The sequence below is a fragment of the Caretta caretta genome, chromosome 12 (genome assembly GCF_965140235.1).
Source record: "Caretta caretta isolate rCarCar2 chromosome 12, rCarCar1.hap1, whole genome shotgun sequence".
Lineage (NCBI taxonomy): Eukaryota > Metazoa > Chordata > Testudines > Cheloniidae > Caretta > Caretta caretta.
Window position 1 is genome coordinate 12819428 of NC_134217.1, and position 15312 is coordinate 12834739.

The 15312-nt window shown below is 44.4% G+C and overlaps 1 protein-coding gene across 2 annotated transcripts; it reads right to left on the reverse strand.

The window, feature by feature from the left end:
* Positions 1 to 482: 482 nt before the first annotated feature.
* IRX5 (iroquois homeobox 5) lies at positions 483 to 10845 on the reverse strand. 2 transcript variants are annotated; one of them, XM_048870812.2, is made up of 4 exons: positions 10775 to 10845; positions 6947 to 7174; positions 5130 to 5535; positions 483 to 4741 (listed from the first exon to the last, which is right to left on the reverse strand). In XM_048870812.2, the coding sequence occupies exons 3-4, from the start codon at positions 5506 to 5508 to the stop codon at positions 3954 to 3956; spliced, it is 1167 nt and encodes a 388-aa protein (XP_048726769.1). In that variant the 5' UTR covers positions 5509 to 5535; positions 6947 to 7174; positions 10775 to 10845; the 3' UTR covers positions 483 to 3953. The 2 variants fall into 2 exon arrangements, with proteins under 2 accessions (XP_048726769.1, XP_048726768.1); XM_048870811.2 differs by lacking the exon at positions 10775 to 10845 and having other exon boundaries at positions 6947 to 7304.
* Between the last annotated feature and the right edge of the window lie 4467 nt (positions 10846 to 15312).

A 15312-nucleotide genomic window follows, 5' to 3' on the forward strand; every position in this document is an offset into this window, starting at 1 on the left:
TCTAAGGTGTCACAAGTCCTCCTGTTCTTTTTGGGGATACAGACTAACAGGGCTGCTACTCTGAAACCTTTGATAATACAAGTCGCCCTCAAACATCCTCCTGCCATGGTATGTCCATTTCACTGGGCCAGTCGCCCCACTTTGCAGGCGAGGCTCAAGAGTTACATTATTGTGTCTATATTACACTGATTCTGTGACAACACTGACATTTCAGAGCACAATCAGAGTGATGCAGGCTGGAGAAAATGCCAAGCTTTCCTATCAAAGAAATCATCCAGTTTGAGAAATCTGTCAGGGAACCCCTTCAAAATATTGAGTGAACTGCCTCATACTGACTGTATTTAAACATACATATGTATGTTTAAAAAAAAATCACCCTGAAACCAGTCTTGGGAGAACCCTTGTTGTCATTCCAAGCTTTCCATCTACTCCGCGTTTAAACCAGTTACTTAAATACTCTGCAGCAAGAAAATAAAACCTAGTTTTAAATATCTGCATCGAACAGTTAAAGCTAATTTGTTTATCATAACAAAAATACAGTCAAACTCGTATGAATACACTATGCATATACATACAAGTGTGTGTGGCTGTGTATACCAGCCTTATGTAAACAATCATGTTACATTATACCGGTAATATTTATAAACCGGGTAAGATATTTCAAAAGTCATTGGTGGATTTTTAGGTATTAACCACAGAACACTGCGCCAGCACTCTGTGAAGAAGCTGACCCCAAAATAAGGTATTTCAATTTAAAGAGACCTCATAAAAGTAACATCTGAGTTGCAAAATTGGGAGGTCATTTCAACTTGTCAAAATATATTAATGCTGCTTTAAAAAAAAAAAGAAGAAGAAGAAAAAGCTCCTTTACTGCTCTTTAATTAGAAAAATAACGATGCTGAAATTTTAAGACCAGAACAATTACATCTAAGATTTCATACAGGAAAGGGATAAGAGGGAAGCGCAGAATTTTTATTAAATTGACGATCTACAATCTTAGTTAAGACTTAACTAGGTAAATATAGGCGACAAGCTGAATAGCTTTAACCTAGAGGAATTGGATTCGTTCCCTTAGGAATTTATACATCAAACGAAAACCCTATTGATATTGCTAATAGACTTATTCAAAATACGCCTTATTATAAGGAACTTGTTTTTTTTAACAAACGAGGTTCCTAAACTTATTCTCAAAGTTGTTTTTCAGAGGTAGAAAGAGCATCTGGGGGAAAGGTGTATATAGTGACATTTTTTAAAAAAATCCATCGCTAAATACAAAAGTACAAAGGATTAATTTTAGGAATGCTTGTTTAACTGTATAACCTGTTGTCTCTAAAGCACCCTTGTGTGGGATTATCAACTTTCCTATTCCAATGAGCCCTTTGGACTTTTTAACGTAGGGTTCAACAAAATATTATCTCCATCTTTAATAAAAGTGCTCGGAGAGACTAGGTTTTATAAAATACTAAGTGATTTTTTAAAAAGGGCAATATGATGCCAGGAACTGATGTCACTGGTTTTCAGTTCATTTACCGCAAAAAACTTTCGCCTAATTTAAACAAGGCGGGTGAGAAATAAATTTGATTTCTTCTCAACCTCCTCCCAACCCCCCAAAAGCAGCTCAGTATAATTTTTTCCCCAGTGTAAATAAATGATCCGATTGTGGAATTCAATTGTTTTTTTTAAAAATCATTTATAATTTATAAAGTGACAAAATAACATACTATTATCCCATGAATATTTGATTATTTACACTTTCGGCTTGAAACAATTTTGACTTTAAACCAGATTATCGACAAAGATGGTATAGCAAGTGAACATTTACTGTATTTTTAAAACATAATATACAAACTACTATTTAATATCCCGTAAAATGTAAATATGCATGAATAAACCTGTTACAGCTAATAAATAGCTCTGACAAAGTTGAAGCGATTACAAAACAATTATCTGGCTTGTAAAAAAAAATTTAAAAAATCAAATGGGTGTTTCAGTACTCTTCTGTTTAAATGGTACCAGATATATCCCAGTCCAATTTAATGTCACTGATATGTTCCTATACAACGGACACCCAGAAAATCCGATGTGAATAGAGCAAATTTGTTCCTAGAGCTTTGTGATGTAACAGTTTTTGAACATTAAAAAATTTGCTCTGGAATGAAACACACCGCTTAGTTCATTGCAAAGGCAGGGAAAGTCAAGATTTGAGAACCTGAAATACCTGTGGGAGGTAGTTTGAAGTGCAGGCTTCAATTAATGTAGAATATCTAATTTGCCTATAGATTTCCTTTTTTATTATTATTATTATTTTACTTTGGTTTTAAAGTGATCGACACAACAGATTTTTTTAAAAAAATGGTTAAAATTGCTGCTGCTTTTTTTAAATTTACAAAAGAGAGAGGATAAAATTCCTAAACTGGTAACAGAGCATTAAACTTTCCTGGCCCAATTTGTATCTAGTAAAGCTGAAATCTATCTTCCTTTGTTTTCGAGTCGTATAGTATAGTGGACTTGTGTATTTGAAGGCTCCTTGATTAGGTTTTGATTCTCGCCCCCCCCCCCCCTTTTTAGCACCAGTTTCAAAGTGGGTAGGTTTGAAATTCAGGACAAGTGTGACACCTACCTGTGAATGTGGGGAAACATTCCAATCCGACCCTCAACCTCCAGTTATATATGGTAATCTCCGGACAGACAGATTTACAAATCCTATCAATGCTTGCAATATGCAGCGGCGATGAAGCACTAATTTAATCAAATTAACCAAATATATCAATGCAAAATTCGTGGGGGGAGGGAATGAATTGAGGGAGGGGGGATCTTTCCCCTAGTGTATATCTTAATGTGTATTCCCCGGCTCTCTTCTTAATAACTCTGCAGCACCTTTGAAATAGTAATAAGGGCTAAATCTGGCATAAAATCGAACTCATTAGCAAAGTTCACCAGCTGATTACTTTGCATAAAACACGACACTGATTGGAAGTAATTAGGTTAAAAGATGGTACTGTACTTCGATTTGGTGTTTCTAGTATGTATATATATATATATATATATATATATATCCTTATTTAATCTCTCACTCATAAATACATCTCATCTTCATTTTATCTCCTACACTATCCTTTCATTCTTTGACTATTTCTTCCCTCAAATTAGCCTAAATTACCACAACAATTAGGTGCTCTTGTTAAAGATTCCCATGTTTAGAAATCCTCTCTTACTTTGGAAATCAGTTTCAGGCATTTAATGTTCTAAATTAAACCTCACTTTTAAACAAAGGAGCATTTAAAAAGTTATTTTTGTCACCAGTTATGTATGTATTTTCTCGTGCAAAAACAAGTGGGTTTGATTCTGTTAAAACCTTCTTTTAATTAAAATATATGCATTTAACAATGGCGACTGCAGGTTTGGTTTTTAAAATCTAATAGGTTATACTTATTTCCTTTATTAATTTATTATACTTTAGCTCACACCCAAGGGGGAAAAAATCAATAGGCGGCAAAAGAGTTAAAATAAACTTGTGTGTGTGTATATATAATATATATATATATTTTAAAACTATGAAACAATTCGGGAAAAGACACAAATGTATATATTTATATTACGGGAAAACCACATTAATGCCTGTACAGGTGTCTTGATTTCATAAGTTACTTCAAAGATACTGTATTATCAATTTAAATACAAAAAGCTACATTAAATATACAGAATAAGATTTAATACAAATCTTTCTCCTTTTGTGTGTAATTTTTGTTTTGTTTTCAGTTGATTAAGACATTTCTGAGTTCTTTTATACTCAGCCATTTCCTATGAACTATAAACTTTTGACTAGGCGCGTGTCTTTGATTTTTTGTTTTGTTTTATTTTTTCTCTTGGTAGTGGAAAAATAACGGCCAAAGTATTAAATAAATTAAAAAAACCCAAAGTCCCAGGGGGAGTTATCGGAGAAGAAGCCAATATTAAATGTTGGACATACCTTTCTTCAGTTCGTAAGGTGAGTCTTTGCAAAGATCTACTTGGGATTGGCTTCTGATCATTTTAGTTTCTTTAGCCAAGGTTTCTGCTCTGTTTAAAATAGTCTGGTTTAATCCATTGAAATGGCTGCTGGGGGCTCCGGCTGCCGGGTTGGTGCCAGCGTGGCTGTGAAGGTGCCCAAAAGTGCTATAGTTCGTGTAGCCCGGGTAAAACGGAGACGCGTAGTAAAGGGACCGGGAGAGGACGGCGCTGTTAGGAAAAGGGCACTGGGAGGAGGGGGACCGCGACGGGGAATGCGAGGTGCTGCTCCCGGCCAAGGGAGGGCCCTGGGTCGGCCCCGCTCCCGGAGACACCTCGCTGCTGCTCTCTTTCGATTTGTCCGCGGAGGTGGCGATCTCGGCCAGGGACCAGAGTTTGGGTTTGGCGAGGGCAGCCTGCTGCGGCGAGTGGATCACCGACGTGCTGTTGCTGGAGGGGGTGATGGGGTGCAGCTCTCCCGGGTGGGAGGCGGCCGCGGCTGCCGAAGGGGGCCGGTACTGGTGCTGGATCTCCTCGCCGCCAGCCGCCTGCTGCAGGATCCGGCCGGCCGGGCACTGCACCAAGGCCGCAGGGCCGGCCGCTTTGGGGGGGCCCGGCCTCCCCTCCAGCCTCTCCTCCGGAGGCTCTTTACAATCCGAGTCACTCAGGCCCCCCTCGGCCTCCTGGCCCGCCGGGGAATGGGGTTCCTGCAGCCGCTCGCAGCCTGGGGCTGCCTTCTGCTCGTCTCCTCCTCCTGTGTGCAAAGGGGGGAAGAGGAGCGCCACAGAAAGTTTGCGAGGGCTCCGGATCCTGAGCCCAAGTTCTCCCCCCATCCACCCGGAGCAGAGGGAATGAAAGGGGCATCCCCGGGCTGCCATGTCCCTCTGCGCGCACACAACTCTCCACAGCTGGCAGGTGACTTTCCGCCCTGGCCTCCGAGCTGCGGCTCAGTGGGGCTGGCGGGAGGGGGGGGGGGGAAAGAGGCCACAAGGCCATGCCCAGCAGAAACACCCGCTGCCCCGCAGCGATCTCCCCTTGCTCCACCGAGGCAGCTGGCTGCAGAGGCCGCCAGGCCAGAACAATCCCCCCAGGCGCCAGCAGCCCAGCTGGGGTGTGCTCTCCCTCTTCCCAATCCCTCCTACCTGTCTCGGGAGCCTCCGGGTCGCCTTTTTCCTCCAGCTTCTGGGGCTCATCCTCGTCGTTTTTCTCGAGGTCGATATTCTCCTCTTCTTCCTCGTCCTCGCTCCGATTCCTGGGGGTCCAGGTCATTTTATTCTCCTTTTTGAGCCTCCTCCGGGCGTTGGCGAACCAGGTGGAGACCTGGGTGAGGGTCATTTTGGTGATGATGGCCAGCATGATCTTCTCGCCCTTGGTGGGGTAGGGGTTCTTGCGGTGCTCGTTCAGCCAGGCCTTGAGGGTGGCGGTGGCATCCCGGGTGGCATTTTTTCGGTAGGCTGGATCTCCATAGGGGTAGGAGCCCAGGGGCGCCGCGTAGGGATGGTACCCCAGGGAACCTGCCATACCTGGTGTGTGGTCGTAGGGTGAGCCCTGGAGAGGGGGTCGGGGGGAAGCGGGCACAGAGCGGACAGTGAGGTCGGGAGCAGCGCAACTGTCACGACACAACCAACAGTGACACAAAGGGCAACAAAATGGGGGAAGAGCCCAAACGATTACTCGCTCCCCAAATTAAAGTTTGGAGAACAGGAAAATCCCAGAGGCCGTTCCTAGATTGGAGCAGTCAAGCCTGGGCTTTCCCCCCACTGAGCTGTTTCAAACAGAAAGGGAAAATGGCCTAGAACTTTTTTTTTCTTGGTGCATGTGTCTCTATATGCAACAGACACACAAAGGCTCCGGAGCACATCTGTTTTATCAAATCTGCACACGTTAGCCCAAAGGGCAGAACTGCGAAGGGCAGCGACTGTTCTTCATTCATCCCCCCCCCTCCCCCAGCACTAGCCAAGTTTCTGACTTGTAAAGAAACGCGAACCTGACAATCCATTTCTGCCCTGACATATTATTGTGCTAAGCAGCAACCAATTGCTTTTCCCACTGTCTAATTGAACATAACCTTTCCCACAACCACCGCACCAGCTCGGTTCCCTCCCCCGCAATGGAGGCACTCGCTGGAAAAGAGAAAGCAGGGGAAACTCCGCTAAACGCGGCCGAAACCCACGCTGGGTGAGCGGAGATGGGCAACTGTTGTTTTTCTAAAGGGCCGCAGGGTTTTTCGCTGCAGCCAGACTTGCTTTTGGTGAGGGGAAAAAACAAAACCAAAACCAGACTAACGTGTTTTTCTTTAAAAAAGAAACAAAAATACCCCCCCAGACGGGGCCCCCCAAATAAACACAAATTTACTTCTACGCTGAAAATATATTAAACCGGGGGGGGGGGGGGGGGAGCAGCACACGGCCACGCCGTATCGTTTTTGTTGTTGTTATTAATGCTTCCAAATCGGATTGCAGAGATGGGATTACGGCTTTGCAGTGTTTGGGAAGCCTAATGAAGATTGTGCCGAAGAAACTTACATGGGTGGATCAGCCTGCTTCCCAGGCTGATCCACCCATGTAAAAAAATAAAATAACATAAAATGAGAGGCGGTATCCCACCGATTATTTAAAAACAAAACCAAACTCCATTAGTCCAAGGTTTTCTTTGCATTGGCTGTTTGGTGTGTGCGTCCCCTTAACTGAAAACACAATATTTGCATTCATGATCCCTATAATACTTCTTTGCTAGAACCCCACCCTCACCCGAGACACTTTTGATCTGGCAACAGTGTGGACAAATACCGAGGGGGGTGGGGGGGGGGGGAAGGAGAGAGAGAAAGTTGCCAGGGGATGCTAGCAACGTGCTTTCCATCCCCCCTGGCCTCTGCAGGGCTCCCCAGTGGAACCCAAACCAGCCCTGCTCGCTCGAGGTCTGGCTAGCCGGGCTTGCCGCCGATCATTGTTGCTCTTACCACGTACGAAGTGAAGGCGGCGGCGGCTGCCGGGTCTGTGCCGTACTGGAGGTGGGAGTTGTAACCCGGAGAAGGGGCGGTGAAGGCGGTAGATCCGGCGTAAGGCGAGAAAGCGGAGCCCGAGGAAGATCTCCCAAGTTCATCGGTCCTGGGTCCCGCGATCACGCTGGTACTGTAAGCCGGGCAGGAGTAGAGAGCCAAGGAAGCGGATGGCTGGTACAAGTAACCCTGAGGATACGACATGGCCAAGCACATACATATACACGGGCAGCAGAATAGCCAGGAGCTGCCGCTCGCTTTGATTTTTCTAGGTGACTTCCCCCCCTCCCCCCCCAAGCCCTATGGCCAGGTGGGGCAGCTGGCGGATTAGCAGCGGCGACAGCAGCCCCCCAGCACCTGGCTTCTGGTTCCCTGCGGCTGCCGCTTCTCGCTCAGCTCGCTCGCCTAGCGGGGCTGCGCTTTTTTTGCCCCCCCCCCCCCCGGTTGTTGCTGGTGGTGGTTGTCGCCTTTGGACTGAGAGGCTTTTTTCGAGATCTGTGTTTGGCTTTTGCGAAAGGTCCTGCCAAGATGCTAAGTTGGAAATTGAGGGTTCTGACGCCTTCTGCGCGGCGCGCGGGGGGAAGCTCCTCCTTCCCGGGGTGTTGTCAGTGGAAGAAATGGCAGGACCCTGCGGGGCTTGCCACAACCAAACCCAACCAGCAGGAGAGCCTCTCTCCCTCTCCCTCTCTCGCTCTTCCCCAGCTCTTAGGCTCAAGTGCGCCGGCCCCTGGATGGCAATCACATCCAAGCCATTGAAGATCAGCTCCAACTTTCTTCATTTGCTAAATACCGTGTGGAGCCATCACATTTCCCTCTTGATTTATGGCCCGGGCTGCACTGGAATGCAAGCCAATCAGTTTATGAAAAAATATATATTTAATAAGATTTATTATCCATTCTCCCCCCCCTCACGCTCTGCCCCCATTCCCTTCCTCCCCCCGCCCCCCGGCCAGTATATAATTTGATCCGATCCCTTAAAAGGACGAGGGAAGGGGGGGGGCGGTGCCTAAAATATATTTTCAATTTTAAAAAAGAAAAATTTATTTGCAACAGGAAAATTATGTTTAGCGGCTAGGGATGGGGGAGGTTTTTTTTTTTTTTTTTTTTTTTTAAATATGGCAACACATCGTTTCTAGATTCTCCCACTTCTGGCTGGGTGTGTGTGTATCCACACAATATGTAATATCATCTGATTTATATTTGTCTCCCCCCACTGTTTAAAAACGCTGTCATTTCACCTCGGTCCCAGAACGCGCCCCAGAGAAGGTACCTGTTGCAATTTTAAGGGAAATGTGAAATGCTGTCCAGATTTGCAGCCCGAAAAGTGGCCCTCGTCTCCCTCCCTTCCACAGATAAGAAGGGATCAGAGGATATTTCCAAATACGATGTTTCTGGGTGAGGGGTTGCGGGATGTTTTTTTTTTTTTTTTTTTTTTTTTTGATGAATTATTAAGCTGTGATTTCTCATTGTAGGAAAATGTAAGCATTTATTTTCTCAGCGCCAGTCCCGGAAGGAGGGGAAGAAGGACAGGGGAGGAAAGAGGGCTGGGGGATGAGAGAGGGGTGGCTAGAAAGCCTTCAAAATGAGAGTTTACCAGCGGATCTAGAAGAATAAACCAGGTATTCTCTCTCTCTCTCTCTCTCTGAAACTCATAAAAGGGTAGAAGCGAAAGCAGATTAAAACCATATGAACTGGGATAAATCCCTGCCGATCAGAGGATGTAATCTCTTTTGATTCCACCAGATATATTTCCCAACAGGAACATATCCCGATTTATTCTCTTCTCTCTCACTCCCTCCTCCCCCCGCGCTAAGGCAAGCCGCTTTCCCTGCAATTTGTGGGCTCTGCCCTTCACCCGTTCTTCCCAACAACTCCAGCTAAATACACGTACGGGGAGGGAGGAGGGATGTCAAGTGCTGCTCTTACCTGGATCGCTTTCAAAGCTCCTGGTGCCTTTCCAAAATAGGCTGCATTTGAATTATTTACTGGCACCTTCTCCTGTTCTAATTACCCTCGGACCAGGTCGGCTGGAGAATTTTTTGCTTAAATTTGTTTGCTCTTGGAAGATCCAAAGCGGCTGCGATGGGAGTAAGGAATCTCGATTGCCTTTCAATGTAGTAGATGAACCGTAAAGTTTAATTTACGCTCTGTGCTGAGCAGAGAGAAGTCGCGGATAAGGAAAGTGGAGGTTCACGCGACCGATTTTTACTTCGAAAACCCTGGCTGCTTTAGGGATGGAAAAAGGAGCCAGGACCCGGGTGTTGGGTTTTCTCATATGTCAGCCCAGTGTGTTTTCCTTTTTGGGGGGCGGGTGTGAAGGGAAGAGATGGAGAAGGTTCCTCTTTATTTATTTGGAAATCTGTTTAGGGTGGGTGGGACAGTGGGACATGTGACTATGTACCCCACTTGTGTTATAGGGGAGCTACTAGCAACCCCTATGTTGAGGTTATCTAGCGCTCTCTCTGAGAACCCTCTTGGCAATGTCTTAGACCATAGCTATGCGTACATGCGGTGCGCGTTTAGAAGTGATACTGCGCGCCCCCCAAACAAGCACCGGTTCCTCCAACAGCAGTGATGTCCGACTACTTCCATACAGTGTCACCCCCCCCACACACACCTCGCCCCATTTCAAACTCAATGGGACTGACAGAATGTGTCACCAGCAAAAGGTTTCCAGCCCCAGCAGGTCTCACTGAACTCGCGAAGGGAACATGTCTTCCCCCCAGTTTGTTTTCTTGTGACGTTTAACTCTCTCGGATGCAGAGAGAGGGCGATGGGGTCTGGGGTTTGACAATCTTTTCCTTCCAGCAAGCCTGGCAAAGGATTCAGATCTCCAGGGTTTTTTTATTGATTCCTCTCTCTGATCGCTGCTGCTGCTAATGCTCTTTATGAGTTATAAGAAGGCGATTTCTTCACCGAAAAGGGGCCTTTGACACGTGTGGCGTTTTGAAAACTGCTCACATAAAAACGTGGGTATTTTCCAGAGAAGGGAGCAAAGAATTGAACATCTGTGGCTGCAACATTTTGGGGTAGGGAGTTGCTTTCAGCACAGGGAACATCCGTGTGCACAGGTTATGAGGGGACTAAAAATCAATTTTTGCTATGGTTGCATTACAGTTTCCCTGCAGCTCTGAAAACCCTAGTAATTCTCCTAGAGCCGTGGTCCCCGTCCAACAACGCCGGGCCATCAACTTTTGTGTGCGTGTGCTCGTGACAATGGCACGTATACAGAAATTCACACCGTTGCCACAAGAAAAAGAAATCCCCCCTCCCCGCTTACGTTTCATCTCCCGTCCTCACTCTGTGCATTCCTGCAGCGAAATACCTCTCGGTAAAGGATAATATTTTCTGTTTAAATGAATGCATCTGAAAACCTCTGGGTCAAAGGCTGCAAACGCGATCTTGCAGTGCAGAAGTTTTAAGTGATTTGCAGAAGCGCTGAAAATGTAAAAATCACCCCCCTTTTTACACCCTCCAGTCCTACGCGAACAACGAATGGGGAAGCAATTGCTGCAGGCACGAACACAGATGAATCATGTTGCAATGGTAGAGCCTGACACTTTCTAATGGTTAGGAAGAGGCGAAAGAAATAGGCAACAATGAAAGGACAGGGAGAGAAAGGAAAAAAGATAAAGGAGTAAAAAGAAGGCATAAAGACGAGAACGTGAAAATAAAAAAGGAAAAATAGGAGAGAAAAGGGAGAAAGACGAGGACAGAGGAAAAGTAGAAAGGGAAAGAAAAAAGGACGAGAGAAAATATGAAAGGAGAGAGCAGCGTCCCTCTCTGTACCTGCGCTTGGTCCAGAGGCACCACGAGGGAGGACTACATTTCCCAAGCGCCCCTGTTCTTAGAAGTCCCAGCCAGTCCCCATTCTCAATTTCTGATTGGTTAGTAGCTTCGGTTTCCTTTTTTCCATCGCCCTCTCATTAGTCCTTCCGGCTGTCACTCTCATGGGAAGGCGGAACGCCGCGCCGTTGCCGAGGAGTCCGGAAGCGGAGGGGGCATGCGGGCGATAAGGGCCAATAGAGCCCGGCCCAGCCGCCTGTTTCCGCTGCGGGGCCGCGGCGCCGGCGCTGCCCGCCACCCTGGCCGAGAGGTGAGGAGCCGGGGTTCCTGCCCCGGAGCGACCCGGAACCGGGCGCCTCTTGGGGTCGGGGCTCCTTCGGCTGGCGGGCTGGGGGGGGGTGCGGCCTGGGCCGGGGCGGGCGGCGGCGGCCCCGCCCCAGGGTATCCCCGCGGGCCGCGGCCACTTGGCTGTCACCCCTTGCGTGGGCTAGGGGGCGCCCCAGGGGAGCGGGCGTGGCCCCGGCTGGCGGATGGAGAGCGCTGCCTGGGGGGCCCCCTGCGGCTGAGAGCGCCCGCGGAGCCCGGCTTGTCCCCGCAGCCCTTCGGGGCAGCTGCCCCCCGCGCCTCGCCCTGGTGCGCTGGCCATTGTCAGCCCGGGGGGCTCTTTTCCGTCCCCGCCGTGACGGGTGGGCAAGCAGATCTCGTGCTTCGGCTGGTAACTATGCACGAGACTGTTGCAAAATGGATGGGGGGGGGGGGGGAGGTTTCAAACCCCACCTCCAATTGTACTGGGGCAGGGAAGGGATCAGCAGCCATCCCCTTGGGATTGGCAGCCAGTCCTGGGCTAAACATAGCTTCTGGGGGAGCAAAAAAAAAAAAAAAAAAAAGCCCCGTTTTCCCCTTGTGGTTCTTTTTATTATTCACTAATAACTTAAACCCACGTCTGTGAAAGCTTCCAAATTCGTATGCGGACAATCAAAGTACGTCTGTGTTTTGGAGGATTTAAGTCACATCTGTTGTCCCTTTTTGTGCTTGTGCACAGTTTTCTAGTATTCAGGAGCAAATAAATGAGGCTCCTATTTGTGTTAGGTTTTTGTAATAATTCATGCAATTATAAAAAATGACTTATTGAAATCCTGGTTAGATTAAATGCATCTCCTGGAATCTCTCAGGCACAATGCTGAGAAGACTGATATCTCTTCTATATATATGATCAGTATATAATGGGGCTTTAGCTTGTTTTTCTTTTTTTGTCTTGTTCCTTTTTCTTTTTCTTTTTTTCTTTCTTTCTTTTTTTAGTATTAAGCTGAGCTGTGCATGGTTGCCTCTTTAAACATTCATGTGGGTTTTGCCTGTGGTAACCATGAAGGTTTGTTAAAACCAGGTTCACACACACTCTTACATACTCAATCCACACAGGTGTGCACTTTGATCAGTTTTCAGCTGCACAATGTCACTGGTATTTGTCACTGGGTTAATTTTAGCTATCGCTTTAAAGTGCTCTGTTCTTCTGTCCCTGTTCCCCCCCCCCCCCCGCCCCGAAAGAGCTTCTGTCATAATCTTCTGACAATACCCCTTGTTCAACGAGTAAGATATCATCTGGTAAAGTTTTATATGTTTAACATTCAGTTTATATGTGAGTAGAATGAGTAACCGTTCTTCCTTGCCAATTTATTTGTAGAGAGAAGCAGAAGTTTTAACTGCCTTCTTTCCTGTGTATCTGACTTTTTTGAGGAGGAGGTAAGGTTAATGTCATGTAAAATTATCCTCTTAATTTTTGACATTCTGTTAAAGTAACATTTTTTTTTCCAAATTGCGCTGAGTTTACGCCCAATTTCATGTACTGTTGTATAATACCAGGGTTGATTAATGAAATGTAGCAAGAGAGGGCTTATGCCATCATGAACGTGTCTATCAAATAGACATCCTCACTACATTATTCCACTGTTATATTCCTTGCAGTTTTAAAAGAATTGGAGATAATTCTTCAAGATATTGGAACATTTAGTTTATGGTTCTATTGCTGTGGTTGTCACCTTCACTTTATGTCAAGTTTGAGACTCATTTCTTAAAGATGTCTCTATTTTCTGCTTTATTTGCACATTAATAGCTCTACTGATTTACTAGTCACTTTCCTATCATAGAAGTATATTCAAATAGGAAAGCCTAAGATGAATCTGCTTTACAGGACTGTTCAGCTCTTTGATTCAAGGGAAATATGAAGTTGATTCTAAGGCTATTTTTGTTGCTTTAATGGTTATATTAACAAACATTGGATTAACTTTTCCCTTAACAGCCTTGATGGTGCATATGCTTCCTCTTTATGCATTGATTGTAATTAGTAGCTTTTGAATTTATGGGTCTGTTATCTTGTTGCTTTTTATTTTATGTCAGCAAAGCTGTTTGAATGCAATTTTATTTCTTTAAAATCTTGTAGCTTGTACCTTATACCTTTCTGAGAAACTAGGCTGTCAACAGTACCTTCTGTTATATTAGCATTTAAATCTTAGTTAACGATGGGTAGGATTTACAGGCTTAGTCTGCACCCTTCATTTTATTTAAACTGAGAATTTAAAACTATCTGTACAGAGAATCAAAACTGCTCTTTTTTGTGTGACATGTAGTGTGAGGGACTGATGCTGCAAACCTTTATAAACAATTCTTACTGTCTTTCGTAGTCCCATTGACTCCAATGGGATTATTGGCATGAGTGAGGGTTTGGAAGATCAGACCTGAAGTGACTGCATAGAATTTTATGACACAAATGTAGCAGCAGTTGAATTTACATATTTGTTTCTATACCATGGTTTCATTTGGCTAATTTCATTTAAAATGTGCAAACATATGGTGTACTGATAAAGTAGTAAATAAAACAAAGTTTATGAATGTGTATTAGGGACTAGCTGCGGTTTTTCAAGAAAACATTTTGAAATTAGAGCAGTAAACAGCATACTTCAAAACCATAGCGCTAATAGTTTATAAATACAAAAGATGTACTCTGGTGACTTTTTTTGTATATGAAGGTAAAAAATGGGAATCTTGGATGATATATGTCTTAACGGACTTACTCTAATAATTACTTTCAGTTTGAAATTTAAAATCCAATGCTCCTATTTCTATTACAGTCTTTAAAGATTTAATCATTCTTGAGTGTGTGCTTGTGTGTGAAGAGAGAGTGAGCTAAAACTAGCACGAGGAAAGGCAACAGATTGCTTCTGCCATATGATTTTTGTTGGTTTTTTTTAAGCGTACTTAAAAGATTATGATTGATAAAGCTGTCTTGCCAAAGAATGCCGTCACAGGTGTTCATCATTATCTTAATTAAGATCCTGAGAAAATGTCGTCTTTTGGCATGAATTATGAAAGGAGATGTGATTTTGATTTTTTTTTTTTGCAGGGGTGGAGGAAGAGGAAGACTCCAATGTTTACAAAACCTTTTATGATGTTTCTCTACCAGATTATTTGACTTTAGGTGTTCACTGACTAACTACAAAATAAAATCTTGATGTGCAAACTGCTACTGGGAGGATATAGCTATAGAACGTCAAAGGGAGAGAGGGCTTTTTTAGAAGCATATTTGTTTGACAGGTTTCAGAGGAACAGCCGTGTTAGTCTGTATTCGCAAAAAGAAAAGGAGTACTTGTGGCACCTTAGAGACTAACCAATTTATTTGAGCATGAGCTTTTGTGAGCTACAGCTCACTTCATCAGATTCATCAGATGCATCTGATGAAGTGAGCTGTAGCTCACGAAAGCTCATGCTCAAATAAATTGGTTAGTCTCTAAGGTGCCACAAGTACTCCTTTTATATTTGTTTATGAAATCTAAACTTCAAAATTTAACAAGCAAGAAAATACTAGAAAATTTATTTCTCTGGGTAAGACAGGATGATGATAAGGGAGGAAAAATGGCTTGGCATGTTTGTTAAAAATAATAAAAAGTATTGGGACTCCCAGATAATACCCCTCCCTTTAAAAAAAACACACACACACACACACACAGTAGGTTTGCTGTGATTTTAAAGTATTTATTTAAAAAAATAGGATTTTTCCTGCCCCTTTCCCCTCCCTCCCATTATGCCTATCATTCTCATTTTCAAAATTCCATGGAAATGAAATTGATTAGTGCAGAAAAGGGGGAAATTATGTTCTGCTACTTTAAAGCAATACGTTATTAGCAAAATAATGCACCAAAACCACTGGCAGAAGTTGCAGCAGAAAAAGTAGAGTGCTTACTCACAAGTAGTTTTTCCTCATGTGAGTAGCTCTGTTGGCTTCCAAAGGATAACTTACATGAGTAAGGCTTGCAGAATCTGTACTTAAGACTGAAACTATCTATGCTAAATGGTTTGTTATACATAAGGGCTCTCTAGGATGTGTCCTTAACTCCTTCAATGTTGTTCTTCCTGAATTGACTTGGTCTGAAAATCCATTTGTTAACTCACTCGGTTGCTCGTAATCATGGAGATTTAAGAGACAATTCATAGATAAATAGATGGAAGCCCTGTCCAGTTTCTGCCTGCCTCTTGCCTAACCTTCAGAT